Here is a 19,364-nt window from a genome sequence, read left to right as displayed (position 1 = left end):
CTGTATATTTTAGGCTCCAGATAACCTGGACTACTTACTCTTCTTCTAACTTTCCTACCTCTTTTTTTCATCTTAGTGCATGTCTCTGTTCTCTACTTCAAATTCCTTTTCTCTGTCCTTTCCCCCTTCTGTCTCTAATGTGTTCAGGTACTTCAGAAGTCCCGAGCAGGGAGGAGAATTGAAGTTGGAAAAGGCTTTGAATGCAGTAGTATGTTACCTGGACCCTGAAAGAAGGAAAGCAATGGACATTGAGTGTGCACTCAGTAGATGTTTCTCACTAGACCCCTTGCTAGGGACTCTGCGTGCCTGCGTAACTCACGAGGCTGGTGATGTTATTCCAACTTTACAGAGAAAGGAGAGTGGAGTGCAGAGAGGTTAAATAACCTGCCCAGGGCCATCCAGTTAGCCACTGGCAGGGCTGGAGCCAAACCAGGTCATCACCTCCTTCTGCCACCACTCCTGTGGGATTTTATCGTTCCTCTTGTTTTCACTGGACATTCCACCTAAGATTATCAATCCATGCCTAAAGTTTTGAAATAGAATATGACAATGTATTTCCTATAGTCTTTCTATTTTTTTCTTTGCTGAGGAACAGTTGCCCTGAGCTAACATCCATTGCCAATCTTCCTCTTTTTGCTTGAGGGAGATTCGCCCTGAGCTAACACCCATGTGAGTCTTCCTCTATTTTGTATGTGGGTCACCACCACAACATGGCGGCCGACAAGTGGTGTAGGTCCACGCCCAGGAACCAAACCTGGGCTGCCAAAGTGGAGCACGCTGAACTTAACCACTAGGCCATGAGGCTGGCCCCTCCTGTGGTCTTTCTGATGGAAATGCCCATGATTTAGAATTTTTATAGTGTGGATCACAGTTTGATGTTGAAGTCTCTTAAGCCTTTCTGGCATGTGAGAGGGCAGAGAGTTTCTTAAGCAGATTACTATTTGTTTAGTTTGTTCAAGTACTGATTCTCTTTTAATTCTCCTGGCTCTCATTATTGTCAGCAAATACTTAGAAGCCTCTTTCATCTCAAGGACTTAGATTCCCATTGACACTTTCAAATTTCACATGGGTTGGAGAGGAAATGAGAGCCCCTGTAAAACCTTGCCATTTTTGAAAGCTGACTGCAAGGGGATTCATTTTATTAAGGATGATTCCCCAGAAGATTTTGATCTTAGCTACCCCTTAGAAGCATACCCACGAATCTCTACATTGCTAAAGGAGTTCTAAAAGGAACAACAAAACTTGAGATTAGTATAATGCCAGAATTTGGTTCAAAGCAATTGAGAGCATTATTTTAAAGATACTTTATCTGACTAATAAAACATCATCAAAATAAAAACATTTTAGTCTCTTTCCTCATATTGGCATAGGGGATTTTTTTGGATGAAGTGATTCAGAGCAATGATCCATTATTCAAATATTCTGTGCTGGTATGACATGATCCATTGCTCAGCTTCTGTCTGTAGTGGTATAAAAGCACAATTACTGTCTGCTTCTTTCAAAGACATCCATAGATGCTGTGCTGTAAGATTCATTGCATCCTAAATTTAAAGCTACATGACTTAGTTTCTTTTCTAAGTGTGAATGATTTCTCTTCTTCTTTTCTTGAGGGGACACATTCCTGGGAGAAGGTGGCATTCCCCTCTCCAAGCTTTCATATTTAAGTGTCCCTCTAATTCAAGGAGGCTTCTTCCTAGATGTGATGTAGAGGATTTCTACACTGAATTTTTCTGGACTCAGAGCTATCCAAAGAACCTGCTGCCATGATGGAACTATTCTTCCCTGTTCAATATGGTAGCCACTAGCCATTTGTGGCCATTGAGCACTTGAAACATGCTCAATTAATTTGAGTGAATTTAAATAGCCACATGTGGCTAAGGACTATCATTTTGTATAGCAAAGCTTTAAATGATAACCTTAAGAGAGTGGACATGTCTGCTCAATCATCATTTCCTCCCTACTGTAGCAGTAGCCTTGGCTCCAGTGGAAAGTGATGGGGATTTGTGATTTTTGAATTCCATACTAGATTTTTAGATCATTTAATAAAAGCATCTCATTGAAAGGTTTAAAGTTATATTTACTTCTCCCTATAAAACTTACATTTTGTTGTTTTCAGTTTGATGTGTATATCAATTAAAATGATTTTAAGATAGAGAATACAGCACACTGACCATGCTCTGTACTACAGTAATTATGGGATCAGAGAGTTGCCCAGTCTCTCATTAGGATTTGCTTCCTAATCTGGGAATAAACATAGTTTCTGAGAGTTCTGATTGGCAGAAGGAATTTGTAATCCTAGAAAATTTCTACCCAAATTTGGAAATGTTGCCCTTTTAATTTTTTACCATTCTAAAACAGGAGATTCCAGATACCTGGGAAAAGCTACTTTTCTGTTTCTATTACATCTAGGAAAACTGGAATTGCTCATACAGGGGCTTCTTTCAACCCTCATTGTGAAAACAGCTTAATTTTTCCTCCTGATAATGTAAATAATATATGCTCTTTGTAAAAGTTCACATGATGCAGAAAAGTATACGGAAGGAAAGTAAAATATCTTGAACTCTCATCACCTTGAGCCATAGCCACCATTAACATGTTGAAAGGCCATCCTTTTATCACTCGGAGACTCTTCATCACAAAGGATAAGTTGGCACAGGCTGAAATATGTGTGCCAGTTCAGTTTCATGGTGCTATCTAGGATTAATATCCAATTTAAAGCTGTGACTAGAAAAGCAGTTTACTTGCTGCGTTCCCAGGGCACCCTTCCCTTGGGAAAGAAGACTGTGTAAGAAATGGCCTGAAGCCATCTAAGAGAAAGAATGATCTACTCTTAGCCTAAAGTGTGAGGGATACCAAGGACCTTCAAAAAGCAGGCAGATTCTGGGAAAGCAGAATTCATCTTGCTTTTCAAAAATTTTTGCTTAACTTGGCTCACTCTAACACCTTCCGCAATTAAAATGCCGGATCTCTTATTAAGTGAGATGTATTTTGCAATTTGAAATTCTGCTGTGAAGATGGATCATGAAAGTAACTGGCTATGATGATAACAAGTTAAATAATCATCTTACCATTTAATGAGTTTTCTTATTGAAAGGTAGGAAGACCTTTAAAGCAGTTCTCATGTTTGTCTGCTTCAATCGATTCGTGATTGTTCTCATTTCAGATCATCCCTATTTTGTTGGTGTCCAATTCCATCCCGAGTTTTCTTCTAGGCCAATGAAGCCTTCCCCTCCATACCTGGGACTGTTACTTGCAGCAACTGGGAACCTGAATGCCTACTTGCAACAGGGATGCAAGCTGTCTTCCAGGTAATTAGCTTACTGCTCTTAGCAACAACCCAAGATGCAGTTATCAACATCTTAAGTTTCTCGTAAAATTTAGTATTGTTATAGGATTTTTTTTAAGTGAAGAATCATTTTTTTCCCCTCTTAACAAACATAATATTTTCTCTTAATGAAAATGATTTTTTTTTCTTTGCTGAGGAAGATTGGCCCTGAACTAACATCTGTGCCAATCTTACTCTGTTTTGTATGTGGGTCGCCACCACAGCATGGCCGCTGACAAGTGGTGTAGGTCAGCGCCCGGGAACCGAACCGGGGCTGCCAAAGCAGAGTGTGCCGAACTTAACCACCAGGCCACAGGGCCGGCCCCTTAATGAAAATTATTTAATCATATCTACAACTGTAACATGTCAGCTTTCCAAATGGTGCTGATGCTGAGCATTATTTTAGAAATTTTTGTCATTTTGGTAAGTGAAAAATGGGATTTTCTTTTGTTGACTCTGATTAATAAATATATATAAATATTTTATGTGTTTATTGGCCCTTTGTTTTATGAATAGCCTGTTCATATCCTTTGCCCTGTTTTTCCTTTTGCTATTATATCCTTTTTCTTAATGATTGGTAAGCTCTTTATATATAAAGGACATTAATCCTTTGTTAGGTTGCAAATATTTTTTCAAAGTGATTTTGTTTTTCTTCTAAGTTGTTAAGTAGTTTTTATTTTCCCTAAAGAATTTCAAATAAAGACTTTATGTAGTCCTTATTTATGTATTTTTTAAATTTATGTAGTCAAATCTTTTATGGATTCTGCCTTTAGTATCATGCCCAAAGACTTTCCCTATCAAAAGATGATAGAAATAATAACCCATTTGTTTTCCACTAGCATTTTTATGGTTTCAATTTTATAGTTTAAATCTAGAATCTATATGGACTTTATTTTTGGTGTAGTGTGTGAGGTAGGGATCTGGCTTTCCCTCATCCCAACTGTTGGTAAGTTGAGTAATTTAGATTTGTTTCAGAGATTTCTGTTTTGTTCCATTGATGATTTCATCTCTTGTTTCTGAACCCTTATCACCCTTTTCATTATCATAGCATTATTGTAAATCAAGTCCTTATCTACCCAATCCCATTATTATTTAACACTTTTAAAAATGTATTTTGCTGTTCTTCCAGATGAATTGTACAATGATTTTTTTTTTTTTTGCTGAGGGAGATTAGCCCTGAGGTAACATCTGTTGCCAATCTTCCTTGTTTTTTGTGTGAGGAAGATTACCTCTGAGCTAACGTCTGTGCCAGTCTTCCTCTACTTTGTATGTGGTTTGCCACCACAGTGTGCTGACAAGTGGAATAGGTCCGTGCCTGGGATCCGAACTTGTGAACCCGGGCTGCCAAAGCAAAATGCACTGAACTTAACCACTACGCCATGGGGCCAGCCCCTAAAATGATTTTTTAAAATCAAATTCGAATAAAAAATCCCTGAGGGATTTCCATTAAAATTTTTTTTTTATATTTCAATACTAGTTTGGAAAGAATTTATATCTTTACTTCTCATCCAAGAATACTGTGTGTGATAACTTTAAAAGCAGAAGGAACTAGCCAGAATCATGGACTTAAGTAGGGGTTATTTCCACAATAACTGGATATATGTTGTTTAGAAGATTGCCATGATGGACCATCATCCTAGCAGATAACTCTTGCGATATTGCAGTTGAGGACTGCCAGGATCAGTACATGGTGTGTTTGTGTGTGCTTGTGTTAGCAAGCCTGCTTATTTGCAACATTACCTGCCAGGAGAAACTCACAGCTTTCTAGCACTTCCTTTAATCGTGTGTTCATAGAGGAACAGCTTTACATATTTTGCATGTCGGGCATCTCACTGAATTAATGATCACTCCTTGTATTCTTGAACCAGTGCACTGGTTTTCCCACTGACCTGCGGAGCTGGGCTGCCTGAGGAGTGGGCTGGAGGGGCTCCTGCTCTTCCCTGCTTCAGCTGAGCAGCTCCACTTTTTCTGGCTCACGTGTCATGATTCTGCATGAGATTTCATATGAAGATGAGCTTCCAGTGTTCTGAGGCTGCACTGCTTACGCAGCAGATTGGAAATTCCAGTGTGGTCCCATGTTGGATGTGTGCTGGGAAGTGCCCTTCTCAGCCACTTTATTGTCTCCATTATTTCAGGTGCTCACATGTGAAAGGAGCATGACAGTGGAGCAAGTTAGACAGCTAGGAGAAATAACTCATGCATAATAATTCACACGTAACTATCTGGTTGTTTGCAAGCATCATCTAATATGTGGATAGTGTCTGGTTTACGCGGCCTGCCCACCTGTGTGCTGGATGGCATGCTGATTCCTGCATGGGGCCTGGTGGTCTCTGGGTAAAGCTCACTGGTAGTTTCTGAGAAAAATGACTGCTTGCTAGCGACTCCTGAGCAAGACACGGTATGTCTCAGAGAGGAGGAAAGACCTCTTAACAAAACTCTGATGCTGGTATTGGAATTACAGCTGACTAGCAGGCTTCCACTATAGTCAAAGAATTCCTATGTATCAGCCACAAACTGGTGTGTTCCTTAAGAGCAGCCAGCGTCTTATTTATCTTTGTCTCCCTGGCTCCCTAGCACATAGGGGTTGTTTATTAGCCATTAAAGTAATAAATATAGTTAGCATAGGAGGATGGATATAGTCTAGTCTAAACTTGACAGCTTGCAGGGGGTTTTCCAACTAAGAATGGTGACCATGAGTTAATCCAGTGACGGACACCAGGATTCCAGAGGAACCTTGCACTTCCCCTCCTCCCTGCCCGGCTCCATGGCGTTAGTGAGCACTGAAAAACAAGTGACTGCTTTGATGGCGAGGCTCTAATGTGAGCTGAGTTGGGACTGTATTTCTGTCAAACAAGATTACTATCTGTAATCAACCCTAAACAGATGTGACAGGGAATATGAACACTAGAGTAATGACTTCCTCTCCCAGAAATTGGCTGATGATATTTAACTGTATGGCACATGTGCAGCCAATGTGTTTAAAGCCCAGAATGTAAAAAAAAATCCTTGGCTTTGAACAAGTACACCTGAGCTATAACCTCTGCATTCTGCTCCGTGGAGAACATTTATCTTTTAGTGCCTGGGAAGTTGCAGTAAGAATATTATTTTGGGATCTAGAGCTGATGAGCTAAATTCTCAGCTACTCCGCTGTCTACAGAACGGCGGCAGTTATGAAGACCAGTTCCACCTGGTTTTAGACTTGTAGTGGTCTGTTCAAGACACACAATAGTTTTGGGATAGTATTTAGACTTTTATAAGCTACTCAAAAGTATATGTAAAATCAAACTAAGAGCCTTGTTTTTGGGGGTCTGCCAAGACCACCCACACATTTGATGATTCATTAGAAGGAATCAGAATATAGTTTTACTCATGGCTAAAATTTATTGCAGTGACAGAGTAAGCAAACACAGCTGGATCAGTAAGGGGAAGAGGTATAAGTGGAGTCTGGAGAAATCTATTTGCAGGTTTCCTATGCTCTCTCTCTCCCGTGAGAAGTCACGTCGAGCTCACCCTCCCTCCAGAGTGAAAATGCAGCAACGTGTATGTGATGTGTATGCCCAGAGACGCCCATTTGAGACTGAGAGTTTAGGGTTTTCCGTGGGGGTTGTTCACATAGGCATTCTATAGCTAGCAACCACCCAAATTCCAGACTCCCAGAAGGAAAGCAAGTGTTCACCGTAAGTCACATTGTTTGTACAAACAGCTTAGGCCCAGCGAAACGACCTTATCAGTTAGTAATGGAGAAAACATTCTGAAAACCAAGTTCCCCTGCCAGCAGGCCCTTCCAAAGATAGCAGGCCTGCTGTGTTATCTCGTTTGCACTAGTCTAATAAGCCATTTTTAGAATAAATAAATGTAATTATGGTCCATTAGATAAATCTTTGTAATTCTTTGCTGATATCTCTCTCCTGGTGTCTAAAGATAATTTGTCCCATGTATAAAAGGTAACCACAAATTTGCATGGTCTTGCTGGCTTATAATGTAATGGAATGGGACTGCTTCATGTAATCGTAAGAAAAAAATTTTAGGAGACTTATACTAAATAGAATATACAAAGGTGCTTGTAATTGCAACAAAGCACATAATCTCTGTCCAGAATTCCATTTTTGAGCACCTGGAAACAGAAGAGGGATCAGAGTCGAAAGTTCCTAGGTTGTTTTTCAGCACGTGTGTCTCCAGGGCTACTCTCAAGGCTTGTAGGTGCACTCGCTATATGCCAAGTTTAGGAGTAACTTCCAGTTTTTATGATGCTGGCATTTATCATGCCCATCTGTCAGGTCAGAGTAAAACCCTCTTGCTTAGATAGTGCTCATTCTCTGTCGGAAAGCAAGAACTTAGATGGCGTTCAGTCAGCAGTTCACAGAAATGCAGCTCTTTGGGGAAACACGTTTTTAAAGTATAGAACCGGAATGTTATGACATTTGAGTAGCATTTTGCGTAAGTTTTATGTTCTTGGATTCCATGTCTCCACCCAACTATCTCTTGTGCAGAAAAATCATCTTTTTATGGTGAAACAGGACGCAGGCTAATATAGAAACAACAGGAGGGAAATTACTCGGTGATTCACTATATTTGCTTGACTGTTTCAGACTAGATTCAAAAGTTGAAACTACTTTATAATCAGAGGGTCCTTATAGGAAGTACATACTCAGAGCCAGTTCCTTCCATTTCCTGACCCCTTGTGAGCTCCTAGGCCCTAAGTCCATTCTCTCCTTCACACTTACTCTTCCCCCTCTATTTTTATTTTTGAATTCTGGCAGTGGTCAGGGAGAAAGGCGCCCATTCATTCACCATTGTCTCTGATCTCTCTTTGGGGTTTTCCTTTTAAGTGACATGCTGGCTTCCAGCCTGGGAGGATTTTGTTTTCTGTTGACTTCTAGATGCAGCATTATAGAAAATTTGGAAGATAAAAAAAAGGACCCATAAACCCACCAGCCTAATATAGTCACTGTGTTCATATTTGAATATTTCCTTCCAGTCTTTATTCTGTATCTATATATGACTCTTTTCATGGTTGTAATCATAATACTGAGTGTGTGTGTATGTATATATATTTTTTCTCCAAGTCTTTTTATTTTGAAAACTTTCAAACCTACAGAAAAGATGAAAGAATAGTACAGTGAAGAATCATTTTTTCCCCTCTTAACAAACATAATATTTTCTCTTAATGAAAATAATTTTTTTTTTTTGCTGAGGAAGATTCACCCTAAGCTAATATCTGCTGCCAATCTTCCTCTTTTTGTATGTGGGTCACCGCCACAGCATGGCCACTGACAGACCAGTGGTATAGGTCCGTGCCCAGGAACCGACCCAGGGCTGCTGAAGCAGAGCATGCCAAACTTAACCACTAGGCCACTGGAGCTGGCCTACAGATTCTTTATTAATTACAAAAGACTGTCTTTTGAACTTAACACCTTGTACGCGTTTTTCCAAGTTGCACAATGCTTGTAATGTTTAATGGCTGTGTAATTCAGTATTCACTCAATGCACCGTGTGTATTAAAGTATACTCTATCCCAGCCACTATGCTGGGTGCGACAGAATCAACTGCTAGTCGATAAGAACACATTCCCTTTCCTGGGGACTCATCAAGTAGTATAATGGTTCTTTACATTTTGGGGCTGACAAATCACCTTCTGGGAACGTGATGAAAGCTGGGGACTCACTTCCTGGAAAACTGCACACACATACCAATTTGGTGTTGTTTCCTGGTGTTCATATCCTGAAAGACCTCCATCCAATGACCTTCTTCTAGGGGTCCTCCAGTACAGACTCCTAGCTAAGAAACGACAGGGCCATGCAGGTGCACAGCCTCAGCAGTGTGGGAAATGCCACATTACAGCTTGTTCTCTCTTCTATGGCTGCAGCCCAGGGCTGCTCCTAGGCTCCCAGGGTCGTGACTAATCAGGATAAACATCTTCCTGCCACCATCCACATCATCCGCACACCTGGCTGGACTCCCACGAGTAAGCTCAGATTCCTCCTCTCTCCTCCCCCATCTCGCATAGTCAGCGTGTCCTGGAGATTCCTGGTGTTGGAATCCACTTGTCCTCCCCATATCTTCTGCTGTACTGCAAGGAGTGTGGCCTGGGCCTCAGCGCGAGGCTCTGGAGGTGGGACCTGCTGAGTTCAAACCCAGCTCTTTCGTTTCCCAGCTGGCTGTGACCTCACTCTTGTGTGCGTCAGTTTCTTTATAAAAAGGGGATGGTGATAGTACCCACTTCACATGGTAGTAATGAAGATTCAGTTTTGTATTAAATGTAAAGCCCTTGGCACAGTGCCTGGTCTGTGGTAGGAAATTAAATGGGAATTATTATTATTATCATGCTATTATTATTAATTTGACTTTAGTTCTGGTCTCCTTCATCTCTTGCCTACTGCATAGCCTCCTACCTGGTCTCTATGCCGCCAGCTTTCCTCCCTCAATCCATCTTCTGAGGGCAGAATAATCTTCCTACATTATTTTGGAGCTTAAAACTCTCAATGGCTTCCCTTGACTTACAGGATAAAATGCACACAAATCCATGCTGAACAGCTTGCAGTCCCCTGATCTCCCCAGAGGGTTTTAATGCCGTTGCCTTGGCTCACACCGCTCTCTTGGCTCTTGATATACACTCCTGAACTGCTCAGTGAGAGGGGAGTACCGATCTATATCCTGTTAGGATGCTAGTTGGCCAAATCGTTACTGACGGTGGGCGTCAGAGGTGGGAGTGGCCCCTCCATTGATTAGAGTGCGCATTTCTCCCTCTAAGGCATACTCATCCCGCTTTGAGTGGCTCTTTCTCTTTGACTGGGAGAGTAAGATGTTTTTTCTCCTGCGTGAATCTGATGTGCATTTTCTAGCACTGTTTTAAACTTGGAATCACCTTGCCTTTTTTTTTTCTTTTGGGTTGTGTCGGAGAGGGGGAAAGTCCCCTTCTTATGTTCTTATGGGTGGACTAATAATAAAATTGACACAAGACCAGATTAACAGGAGGAAAACCTGATTTAATATGTGCATACAGGGGAAGCATGAAAATGATGCTTGGAGAGTGAACAAAGCAGGCAGTATATATGTCTTTTACAAAAAGAAACAATAAATTTGTGAGGAATGACAGGACAAAGAAACTCAGATTTGAGATATGTAATTAATGAGGAATTTAAATAGAGTTTAGGTTTGAGATAGTAAATTAGCAAGGTTTGTTTATGCAGCCTTCTCCACCCTGACTTCCTTAGCTCTGGTGATAAGGGTGCAGGGAGAGTACCTTTCACGTGGGAGATTTATTTCCTGCTTCCAGGGGGGACAGAGGCAGGAGGGTCAGAATGACCTTTTTGCTTCTCAAGTAACTTTAATTCAAAATAATCAATATGCACTTGTGGGATTTTTGGGGTGGCCTGCCCTGGGCCCCAACAGCTGCATGGTTGATGTTGCCAGGAGCCATTCTTGCAATATATGGTGCAAGTATTTTATTTCTCTGGGGACAGTGTGGATGAGTAGAGCAGGTGCTATGGATTTAATTTCTGGGTCTGCCGCTTACTGGGTAATCTTTTCCAATTCCCGACTCCTAAACCTCAGGATCTTCATCCTTTAGGGTGAGGAACAGTTGAGATGGTACTTTGTAAATTTTAAACTGATAGAAAAATACACTTTTCCCCCTTTGTTACATTTCATGCAAAAGTGAACTGGAAAAAAACAATTCTTTTTTGCTTTCTTTTTGAACAGTTCTTTTAAACGTCTTTTAAAACAGCTCCCCTCCTGTGATTGTTTGACTCCAACTCCACACCTTGAGACTTTTACCTGTAAAGTACTGCTAATAAACCACATTTGAGTACACCTTCCCTTGAGAATTAAATGTTGGTTACAAGGTGCTCTTTATTGATTGCAGTTCACTGCGGTGCTAATGATGTGGTTCTGGCCAGGAACGGAGTTAATAGTAACATAGACTACTGTGTTTTTAATGCCCTGCCGGGGTTGTAATTCTGCCATTTACTATTCGATGAAAAATTCATTCAAAGCATACTAAGTTTTTTTCCATTGCTCTTATATTTTATGACTTCCAGGGGCTCTTTGAGAAGGAAGTAAGTATAGTGGTAACAATGCTTTGGGGAAAACCGTGTGCATGGCAACCTGTTTTAAAACATGCTTTTTTCACATGAAATGGATTTTGATATAAAGTATTGTAGGAACTCGTGCATGCTGGTAATCCTAAGTATGCCATTAAAGGAAAATTTTAATTCCAACCACCCCTTTCTGTTAATGGAGAAGAAATGGTTTAACAGCTGTCCCTGGGGTAGCATAAAAGGTGGGCTGTATGAGGCATTACTATACCCTTGCTCTGGCGCCTTGGAATATATGTTTTCTTATATTGGGCATTTATTAGGAGCTAAGAGTCTTTGACAAACAGACTTGACTATGACGAGCCTTTTGTTTGTCAAAGAACCACGTGTAGACTGTTGCTGTCAAGTCTTGTAAGTCAAAGCAGGGTTGTAAGGAAAGCAATTCTTATGTGTTGCTACTGGTGATTTTGATTTTGTCTTGTAAGAAATAGTATAGTAAAAAATGTTTTTAAAGAATGCTTCCATTGTTTGGGGGGCACATGCATGCATAAGAGAGATTTGCTGTGGTTTTAATTAACTGTAGATAGCCAGACCTTAAAAAAAACCCTTTTTAGGGAGTAACAAGGAGGACTATTGCATGGTGGTGATGGTTTGTTTTTTTAAATCATTATTCATTTGTTTTCAAATCAGCCCTATCCAGTAGAACTTTCTGCAATGTAGAAATGTTCTATAAGATGCACCGTCCAATATGGCAGTCACCAGCCACAAATGGCTATTGAGCACTTGGAGTGTGGCTCAATCTGTTTGAATGAAGAATGGAATTCTCAGTTTTATTTGATTTTAATTGATTTAAATTTAGATAACCACTGTGGCTCATGGCTACCATACTGGACAGTGCAAGTTTAAAATTTTCCCCTCCTCAAATGTAACAAGACACACATGAATGGATCTGTATTCTGTGGCATTTCATAAAATTTAATATGCAAGACTCTAGTATCTAATAACTTTCCCCACTGAGAAAGGCGTGTGTGTGTGTGTCCGTGTGTGTGTACAGAGAAGATTATTTAAAAAGACAGGTTAGTCTTAAGATAGAGCTGAGATGTCTCAAATTAAGTGATGATATACCCAGATAAGTATATCTTATGACTTCTTTAAGTCTGTTCTGTGTGAAGCAAAAATGAACCCCTACGTCCTGTGCCACACAGAATAGCGCCCACATTTTATTGAATGTGCAGGAACCACTGCTGTTCCGTGTGCAGATGATGACCCACAGTTGAGTCTAGCAGTTGCTTTTTGCTGGTACATGAATGCCATAAAATCAGCAAGTTTAGCAGCAATGTCTATTTTGATAATTCTAGTCTTGAGTGCTGTGGTTTCTTTAATTGTCCTACCGCCGCCCCCTGACACACAGGAAAGAGAATTCGGAACCCAGTCATTTGCCTTGGTGATGAGTAAACTCAAGCCAAGCCCCACTTTGTTAGACTCAGCCTGTGCCATTTTGATGTGTTGGCAGAATTTGAGGCAGACAGCCATCAGACAGGAAATGAGAGCCATTAGGTTAGAAACAGACGCACCCAAGTCCACTTGCTAATGGGGGTAGGGAATTACTCTTGGTCCAGGAAACAATTCTGAAAATCATGCACTTGGCAGTTTTCATGACTTCTTTATAGTTCTATGACTTTTTGAGAGATACTACATTATGAATGTGTAACCCCCATAAATAGTGACAGCTTATATTTTTTTTTTTTTTTTTTTTTTTTTTTTTTTTGTGAGGAGATCAGCCCTGAGCTAACATCCGCCAATCCTCCTCTTTTTTTTGCTGAGGAAGACGGCCCTGGGCTAACATCGGTGCCTATCTTCCTCCACTTTATATGGGACGCCGCCACAGCATGGCTTACCAAGCAGTGCGTCGGTGCGCGCCCGGGATCCGAACCAGCGAACCCCGGGCCGCCGCAGCGGAGCGCGCGCACTTAACCGCTTGCGCCACCGGGCCGGCCCCGACAGCTTATATTTTTATATAGTTTTCAGAACACATTTATACATCCTCTTTTGGCCCTCATAACATTTTGGTGAGGTTGCAGGTATTATTACTGCTCTTTTCTAGACTCTCAGGAGTCAAGCGACCAGTCCAAAGGTACGTGGCTAATAAATAGTACAACCAGGAGTGTGAGGGGGCAGACGTGGACCCATCCTACTCTTCCTCGGGCTCTGAGGTGGGGAAGAAAGCAGATGTAAAATCTGATGCCTGAGGAGATGGAGTGCCCTCGGCCCTTTGGGCCTTCTCACTTGTGGTGTCAGGGGACATGCCCTGTGGGCCCTTTCGGCCCGCTACAGTGCAGCTTAGACTTGAGCTTGTGCCTGGGTTAGCATTATGGGGATTCTGGCCCCGCCTCGAATGAGCTGTGTGCCTGGTGAATCACTTGAACACCCTTGACCTTCATTTCTGCTCAGATATCGAGTTGAGTGCAACTTCCAAATCCCCTTTCTTTGCTAATTCTGTGACATGAAATGTTGCATAGAACCAGGCAGGATTCTGCATTTGTGTAGTCTGAGTGCATGGATAAGCATATACCAACTTTTGGGGGTAGGTTTGTTTTTTTTTTAACATTCTTAGGTTATTCCTGTGTTTTCTTTATTGGAAACCCTTTTGTAACAGAAGTGATTTCACTGAACTAAAATCTGACTAGGAGCTGTCTTCTACTTGATTGGTTTTAATGATATCTTGATTTATATGTTTATCTAACATGTCTTTGGTGCTAATTCTTAATCTTCTATCTCCTCTCCATACTGTAGCCACCCCCCCTTCTGGTATTTTGTCCAAAAGTCAGGGAGGAGAGTAAGGTTGTCTTTGATGATTTTGTTTACATATTTATTGATATTTGCTTAATGTGTTTAGAGTAAATCTTTGTTTTCTAACTTGTCAGCATAGAGTTCCTCCAATTGTTCCCTGTCCTCCCTTAAAAAAGTGGATTTTCACCTGTTGTGAAATTCAGACTTCTATTGCTACAAGTCAGCAAAAACTTGGCCAAGGCTAGGGATGGGCCAGGCACAAAACGCTTACTTCCTGGCAATGTTGTCGCCATAGGTCAGGAGAACTCATGTGAAGTTGATCAAGTTGCTGACTTATTTGGAATTGAGCAAGAAAAACCCCAAACTGAGCACACACCTCAGAGCAAAAGTACAACTGCAAGGCTGTCTCATGGAGAAGGTGTATTTCTAAGGGCACCCAACATGGCAACATCTATGTCAATAATTGTTCCTATTTTGAATACTAGATGTGACTCGAGGTAGTCGGAGCATCCCATAAAGTTTCTAATTTGAAAACAGCATAATTATTTCTCAAATCCTTGGTACTATGAGAGTGTTTTTTGGAATGGAAAACCTTCATGTTGCTGACCTATAAAACATAGTGAATATGATCTCAAGCGGATAGGATTTCAAGGCGAATTTAGAGAGTACAGTAACGTTTTTTATGTGAGCTACTGGATGTTTCCTGGGTCTTAAGCCAACATGCACGTCTTAGTTCTCATGAGCACTGAGTTCAGTATCCCTGTGGAGTTTGCTGACTGGATGACCAGCTCCTCTATCATGATGCTGTCTAGGGAGCTGCTATGGTCCTCAAACACAGAAGCAAGACCCAGCCTGCTGCTGAAGAAAAAGGATAGCATTTGACTAACGTAATCAAGGGACATACAGCTATTCTCTCTGTTCTCTAGTCCTTTCATGTTGCTAAAGGAAACAGTTGTCATCAGAAGGGTGAAAAATGAAAAAACTCTGAGTATCCAGGTACTATTTTCTGCTATGTCATTGCACTTGAGGACGAATTGAGATCGGCGGGAATAGGACTGAGTGATGCTCAACCTCAGATGGACTGAGTTTTAGGCCCTAGTATGACAAGAGTAGAGTCACAGAAAATAAATGAATCCATCAGCTCAGGCTTTCATTTTAACTTAATTTATTAACATAACACCTCTAGTGGAAAGCAGACAATAGGTAAGAGGGGCAAGAGCAATCTGCTTTCAAGGCTTTTCTCGAGGTTTAGAAATGATCAGCGATCTTCAGAAAATTATAGATTTAATCTAAATTGGAACGCTTTTATAAATTTTCTGACTAAGTTACTTCCGATTTAAGATTGAAAGCAAGTGATCAGCTAGCTCCTCTGACAAAAGAAGGAGGCCGTTGAGTGTGGTTGGACTAACGTCTTCCTGTAGTGACTAGAAAGTGATAATAGAATATTCCTTAGTCTCCTCTGTGAGTGGGGGTTAATTATGGGAAGTGTAGGGGATCGTAATAGAATAATTGTCCAAGGTTTTTTTTTACACCTTGCTAAATGAGTTCCTCTTTTGATCTAGTGATAGATACAGTGATGCCAGTGATGACAGCTTTTCAGAGCCACGGATAGCTGAGTTGGAAATAAGCTGAAACGAATACATGACTCTGAATAACAGGGATTGCCTGAGAGGGTAAGATGGACTCTAAGTTCTTGTTTGTTTTACAGACAAGCTGTTGTCTTGGGGTAGAAGCGAGCATTACAGGATTTGTCTCGCAGGATCCTGCTACCCTGGGCTGCTCCTATTTGACTGGGGTAGTTAGCAGGACAGACTTAGCCGATCGTGCTTTTGGGAACCTGGAATGCACCTGAGAAGGCTAGCAGTTAGCATGGGGGAAATGGAATGCACCTGAGGCCAGGAATAAACGTATACCTGAGGCACCGATAAATGTATACCTGGAGGCTGTAATGGTTAGAGTTGTAATAGTCTAGGTCGGGGGTCCGCAAACTTTTTCTGTAAAGGGCCAGATAGTAAATATTTTAGGCTTTGTGGGCCATGCCATCTCTGTTGCAACTACTCCACTCTGCCATTGTAGAAGGAAAGCAGCCATAGACAATACATAAAGGAATGGGCATGGCTGTGTCCCAATAAAACTTTATTTATAAAAACACTTAGCTGACCCCTGGTCTAGGTCACTCATGGAAAAGCAGATTTCCTTGGATTTGTATAAAATAAAATAGTATTTTATTTCTTCGTAGGAAGATACAGAGACTGGCTTGGCTTCTGAGGGCAGCTTATTTTCCCCGCAGCTCCATTAGGCTTTATTAGAGAGGAGAGCAGCCTGGATGGCTTTATTACATCCAAGCTCAGAGGCAGATACTTCCTGGGACAACCCTAAGGTTCTGGCGGGACTTGAAGTGGATGAGCCGCTCTCTCTAGCAGGGACAGCAGCTTTAGGAAAATTTGTAAAGACTTCATTGCTCCAGTGTGAGCTCTCTTCATATTTCATTTAGAGGCAGATTATTCATGTTCACCAGAGAAAGCGTATCTGTGTCTAGGTTTGCCTCAAACATGGAGACCTTTAGGAGCAGACCAAAATGGTGCAAAGATTAGCTGGAGGTGTTTTAAAGATTTACATTGTTCAGCTTCTGATGTTGCTAATGCTGATATTCTTGTTTTTTTTAAGCCTCTGAAGTAATTGAAGCCAAGATGAAGGAACTGTCTGAAGAAATCACCACACTCTTAAAGAATCACTCTCTTCTCCACCAAATACAGACATAAAGCCTCGAAGGGAATCTAATAATACGTCCTTCCATGAACCAGAACCAAAGGGGTAGTTTTTCTTTTCCCCCAGAGGCAGCCTTTGCCTCTCTCAAATTTCTGTGGCTGATTAAACTTTCCCAACAACCTCAGTGGGGAGAAAGTGTGTTCGTGTTTTGTCCAGTGTATTGTGATGTCCAGGTGGTGAGCAAGGATCCGGGTAACCGAGCCTTCGCTGTGCTGTAAGGGAAGGGTGGCGGGGCACGTGCGATAACTAATTTTGAGTCAAAAATGAGTCGTTCTGTTACCTGGAACTCAACCACAGATTTGTGTGTGCCCCAAGCCTATTTCAATTTCTTACCCTGTTTATTTCTATTTAAAAGCAAAATTAAACAGGTCTAAGACTGGGGTTGGCAAGTAAGGCCCTCACCTCAGGTACAGAATTTAAGGGGGCATAAAAAACTCAGGAATCAAGATCAATAATGTATATATTTTTTAATTGAGGTGAAATTGACATAACATAGAATTAACCATTTTAAAGTGAACAGTTCAGTGGCATTAGGTACATTCACAATGTTGTACAATCACCACCTTTATCTACTTCCAAAACATTTCCAACACTCCAAAATAAATCCCCATACCCATTAGCAGTCACTCCCCATTCCTCACTCACCTCTTTTCTATTTCTATGGATTTGCCTATTGTGGATATTTCATATAAATGGAATCATACAATATGTAGCCTTTTGTGTCTGACTTCTTTCACTTAGCATCATGTTTTCAAGGTTCGTCCTTATTGTAAGATGTATCAGTACTTCATTCTTTTTTATGACTGAATAAAATTCCATTGTATGTATCTACCACAATTTGTTTATCTGCTCATCAGTTGATGGACATTTGGGTTGTTCCTACCTTTCGGCTATTATGAATTATGCTGCTATGTACATTCATCTGCAAATATTTGTTTGAATGCCTGTTTTTAATTCTTTTGGGTATATACCTAGGAGTGGAATTGCTGGGTCATATGTAATTCTATTTAACTTTTTGAGGAAGCATCAATAATATTTTAATGCAATATTTTAAAGAATTAATTAAAAAATTCACAATGAACAAAATATCAAATTTTAAAATAAAGACGGGGTGCAGCCCCACACCTCCCACACCTCCCCCAGTCCAGTATGCTTCCTGATTCTTCCTGTCGATGTGCTTGAGATGACTTAGTTGTTGCTTACATTTGAGCTTTCTGATACTAATTCAAATATTTTAACTGCCCAGGTAATTTTTTTGTGGTTGTTTTTGGCCTTTTCACTTTTTTCTTTTAACGCTGTAAGGTGTTACAGCATTATTTTGTAAGATGCTACAGAAAATTCATCTACCAAACGCAGGCACAAATGAAACGAATAATTCTGTTAAACAAAAATATTAAAGAGCTTTAGGGCTCCACTTGTGAAAATTACAGCTTGCAGATCACAGAGGCTCCGAATGAAAAACCCACAAGGTAGGTTGAAAGCTGGAATAGGCCTCTTGGAGAGAGTGACTTAAGCACAGAGGGGGCATTTCAACATCACAAAGGGGTAGTCTGGCTTAAATGAAAGTGTCCAATTGTAATGCTTAGGATTTCTAAAGTCACATCTAACAGAGTGCTTTCGCTGCTGCAGGCTAATGATGCATGTAAGTAGGACCAGAAGGAAGGGCACTTAAGAAACAATAAACCAGCCTCTTTGTTGTTGCTACATGAGATTTTTCTCTTTTGGAGACACCCTTTGAACTTGGAGTCCAGGAATCACAGAATGGTAGTAGCATAGCTGCTTAGGATGGTGGAGCAGCCGTGGGACATGAACACATAGAAAGTTATTATAAATCATTCATCAACAAATGTACCTTGAGCCCCCAGCATGAGCCACACAGGGTGTCAGGTGTGGAGGTAAGTAGAGGGGAGCAGAATTTGGCCCCGAAATGTGCCTCTTTGCCATAAGGATTATTTTAGCTGATTATTTTTAAGAAACTGCAGACACAGGAAAAGCTCTGAAAACCCAGTCGAAGTTATCCTTTTGTAAGAGACATTTACATTTATAAGAGAAATCTCTATTTGTAAGGGGGTCTCCCTCTCTGTACCAGGAAGACAGGATGACCAAATCTCTAGAAACTCTTATCAATGGAGAAGGCAGGACTTAAACCTGCATAACAACCTTACCCTTGTTTACTGTGCTTTGCCTGGTCACTCCCCGCCCCCCCCCTTCTTCTTTTGTCTTTAGCTGGAGATGGTATTGAAGGTGTTGGCTTGGGCCATTTCTAGGAATTACTCAGTTTTCCTGGGTCTCTCCCATTTATACAGGAGGTGTACATGTTATTAAATTTCTGTTTGCTTTTCTCCTGTTAATTTGCCTTTTATTACAGGGAAGTCTCAGCCAAGAACCTAGAAGGGTAGAGGGAAAATGATTTTTCCTCCCCTACAGAAGCAACTTGCACCTGA

General features: G+C 40.9%; 1 protein-coding gene across 3 annotated transcripts in view; it reads left to right on the top strand.

Moving 5' to 3' along the window:
- Positions 1–17,757, top strand: part of CTPS2 (CTP synthase 2) — a 97,915-nt gene extending 80,158 nt beyond the window's left edge. For all 3 annotated transcript variants that reach the window (XM_058535497.1, XM_058535498.1, XM_058535499.1), the window contains exons 17-19: positions 3,164–3,308; positions 15,714–15,824; positions 16,819–17,757. In XM_058535497.1, coding sequence (XP_058391480.1) covers positions 3,164–3,308; positions 15,714–15,783 — 215 coding nt within the window. In that variant the 3' untranslated portion in view covers positions 15,784–15,824; positions 16,819–17,757. The remainder of the gene's footprint in view (positions 1–3,163; positions 3,309–15,713; positions 15,825–16,818) is intronic.
- Positions 17,758–19,364: the final 1,607 nt, after the last annotated feature.

Source organism: Diceros bicornis, chromosome X (genome assembly GCF_020826845.1).
Source record: "Diceros bicornis minor isolate mBicDic1 chromosome X, mDicBic1.mat.cur, whole genome shotgun sequence".
Lineage (NCBI taxonomy): Eukaryota > Metazoa > Chordata > Mammalia > Perissodactyla > Rhinocerotidae > Diceros > Diceros bicornis.
Note: the sequence above shows the minus strand (reverse complement) of the source record. Positions and strands in the feature narration are given on the sequence as shown.